The sequence below is a fragment of the Acyrthosiphon pisum genome, unplaced genomic scaffold (assembly GCF_005508785.2).
Source record: "Acyrthosiphon pisum isolate AL4f unplaced genomic scaffold, pea_aphid_22Mar2018_4r6ur Scaffold_180;HRSCAF=579, whole genome shotgun sequence".
Classification (NCBI taxonomy): domain Eukaryota; kingdom Metazoa; phylum Arthropoda; class Insecta; order Hemiptera; family Aphididae; genus Acyrthosiphon; species Acyrthosiphon pisum.
This window is the reverse complement of record NW_021767206.1, coordinates 1,334-3,949: the sequence shown is the minus strand read 5'-3', so window position 1 is coordinate 3,949 and position 2,616 is coordinate 1,334. Positions and strand designations below refer to the sequence as shown.

At 30.7% G+C, this 2,616-nt stretch overlaps 1 protein-coding gene across 1 annotated transcript; it reads right to left on the bottom strand.

The window, feature by feature from the left end:
* Positions 1-382: 382 nt before the first annotated feature.
* Positions 383-1,525, bottom strand: LOC103310876. Its single transcript, XM_008190312.1, has one exon. It carries the CDS (start codon positions 1,523-1,525, stop codon positions 383-385), a length of 1,143 nt encoding a protein of 380 aa, XP_008188534.1.
* Between the last annotated feature and the right edge of the window lie 1,091 nt (positions 1,526-2,616).

Here is a 2,616-nt window from a genome sequence, read left to right as displayed (position 1 = left end):
TCAGTCATCACTCAACACCTTCAACATCATCGTTCGTGCCATACCAGGTCGATCAGGTCGTACTTAACTCACACTCATCATTATAATTGTTATCATTGTTAATATTGTTAAGTGGTTCGAACCCTCTTTTTATTCCTGTCTGTAAACGTAATACAGTTGCCTTTCATCGTATTTGGAGTTACAAAATTATTTTGATATATGTATATAATCTCTTTACCTTCTATTTTTTTTTCTTCCTTAATACAGTCCACTCAAAACGGTTACGTGTGCAGCCCACTCGCACACAAGGAAAAATATTTATTATAAGATATTAGACTGCATTATAGAAAATTTGAAAAAAAAAACTAGCCAGTTAAATTATTTAAAGATTTGTTCATAAATTTTAAATACCTGTAACAGTTTCTTCGTCTAATTCAGAGTCTGTTAAATTGACAGGCATCATATACTGGTCGAACTCTTCTAAAGATTTTCCTTTAAGCTCATGCAGTTTTCCAGACTCCATGGCCAATAAAATTTTGCTCACTCTGCTTATTTGTAATGTTTCATCTGGTAAACGATAGTATTCATTATGGATTGCTAAATCGTGGCCCATAAAGTTTGCCAATTGTTCTCTGTCACTGTTTGATAGGTTCAGTAATTGGAACATAGTAGCTCTATGCTTTCGAAGCTTAGTAGATCTCAATTGATCCGGATCAGAAGCCCCACATGCATCTGCAGATTTTCGTAGACAATCTGTCCAACGGTAAGTTCCCTCTACGGTGTAAGGAATAGCAAAAATATATGGATTTGACTCCAAAATACCAAAATAACTTCTTCTATTTAATAATACATCTAATGTTTCTTTCAGAACTGGTGTAAGTAGAACAGGTACACCTCTTCCTTTCTTTCCTCTGATTACAAATCTGACAAAGTTTTTGGAAAGTCTGGCTTCAACCTCGGTGAGTGATTTTACTATTTCATTTTGCATTTTATTTTGATCTCTGTTCAAATAATCGTCGACTTTGATTCTTTCGACTTCACCGGACCTTCGACGATTTAGTAAAATAATTTGTGATAGCAAACATTGGCAGACTGTTTTATAAGTAACTTGAGTGTACAACCCTTTTTCAATTAAATTTTTACCTTTAATCATTTCATCTAATAAATAGTTATGTAATAATTGTATATTATCTGCGTTGGGTAGTTTTATTGATTTGTTAAATTTCTTTTTGCTCATATCCTGGATTGCATTAGACGATATGGCATATTTCCACTCAATTTGGAAAATTTTTTTAAAATTTCTTAGCGTCTGCAACTCTTCTTCGCTTTTGCCTTCGATTATAGATTGACTTTCCAAAATGTCACAGCATTGTAGTATAGAATGTCCTATTTTTAACGCATTTGATGGATTGATGTAAGTGTTCTTATCTTCGTCGTAACCGCTTAATTTTTTGGCTGCTTCCACAAATGTTTTAAAATAATGCGGTAGTAAAAACTCATTCAATTTATACACACCAGGAACTACTGATTGTAGTATTAACAACATTCTTGAAAGTTGTCTCATGCGTTAAATCTCTAATTGGTCATTTTTGGCAGTCATAAAAATATTGTCATACTTCATGGTGCTAAAAACTTCTGTTTGAAGATTTAGAAATTCGTTTTTTGTTTGTAATAAAACAGCACTTTGCATAATATTGTTGCGCCTTTTTGGTAATACAGTTTCTTCTTCTTTGTAGAATTTGCATCTTTTAACATGTCTGTAAAGTTTCTTTTTTTTCATAAACTTGAAACAATATTTACAAGGTAAGAAATCATTTACTGTTATGTCTTCATTGGATTTTGGACGTCTACCAACAATAATTGAACCGGATTTCTGTTCCAAAACAGATCTGTTGTAATAAAGATTTCCTTTATTTTTTAATAATTCTAAGAAGTTGACTCTTTCTTTGGATTTTTTTGGCATTAAAATAAAAGCCCTTACATCAATCTCTAATGCGTGTTTTCTTTCCAAATGACGTGGAAAATTTGTGACTAAATTTTCACAATATATGCAGTACACTTTTTTGTTTTTTATAATTCTCTTAGGATTAGTTGGATTTTTTAATACTCTTTGAACTTGTAAATCAGATTTTTCAATTATATCTGGCGTCTCTATTAAATTATTGGTAGGCATGGTTGAATCTTCATCACTGATATCTGAGTATTTATCAACATTCTCTGCAGAATATGGAGTATATTCTGGACTGTTATAACATTCTTCTGAGGTTGTAGATGTGTCGAAATTATTTAAATCAATATCTGGAGCTTTTCCAATAATTTCTGATGTGGCGTCACTATCCATTTGATCTACTGCGGAAAATCTTTCAGATGTACTTTTTGAAGTATTTAACTCTAAAACAATATACATCAAAAGAAACTATTCGTTGTTATTCATTAAACTGCAGACTTAACAAAAGTATTGTTGATTGTGCCATGTTAAATACGATAGTATGTACATTAAAAATGTCATTTAAATTTAGTTATGAAATGAACTACCTAATGTCAATAATAGATAAAATAAAAAAGAGTTGTTATTGATTTTACTATTTTATTTTTGTTTATATTTACATTTTTATTTATAATTTTACTTTTTATTTT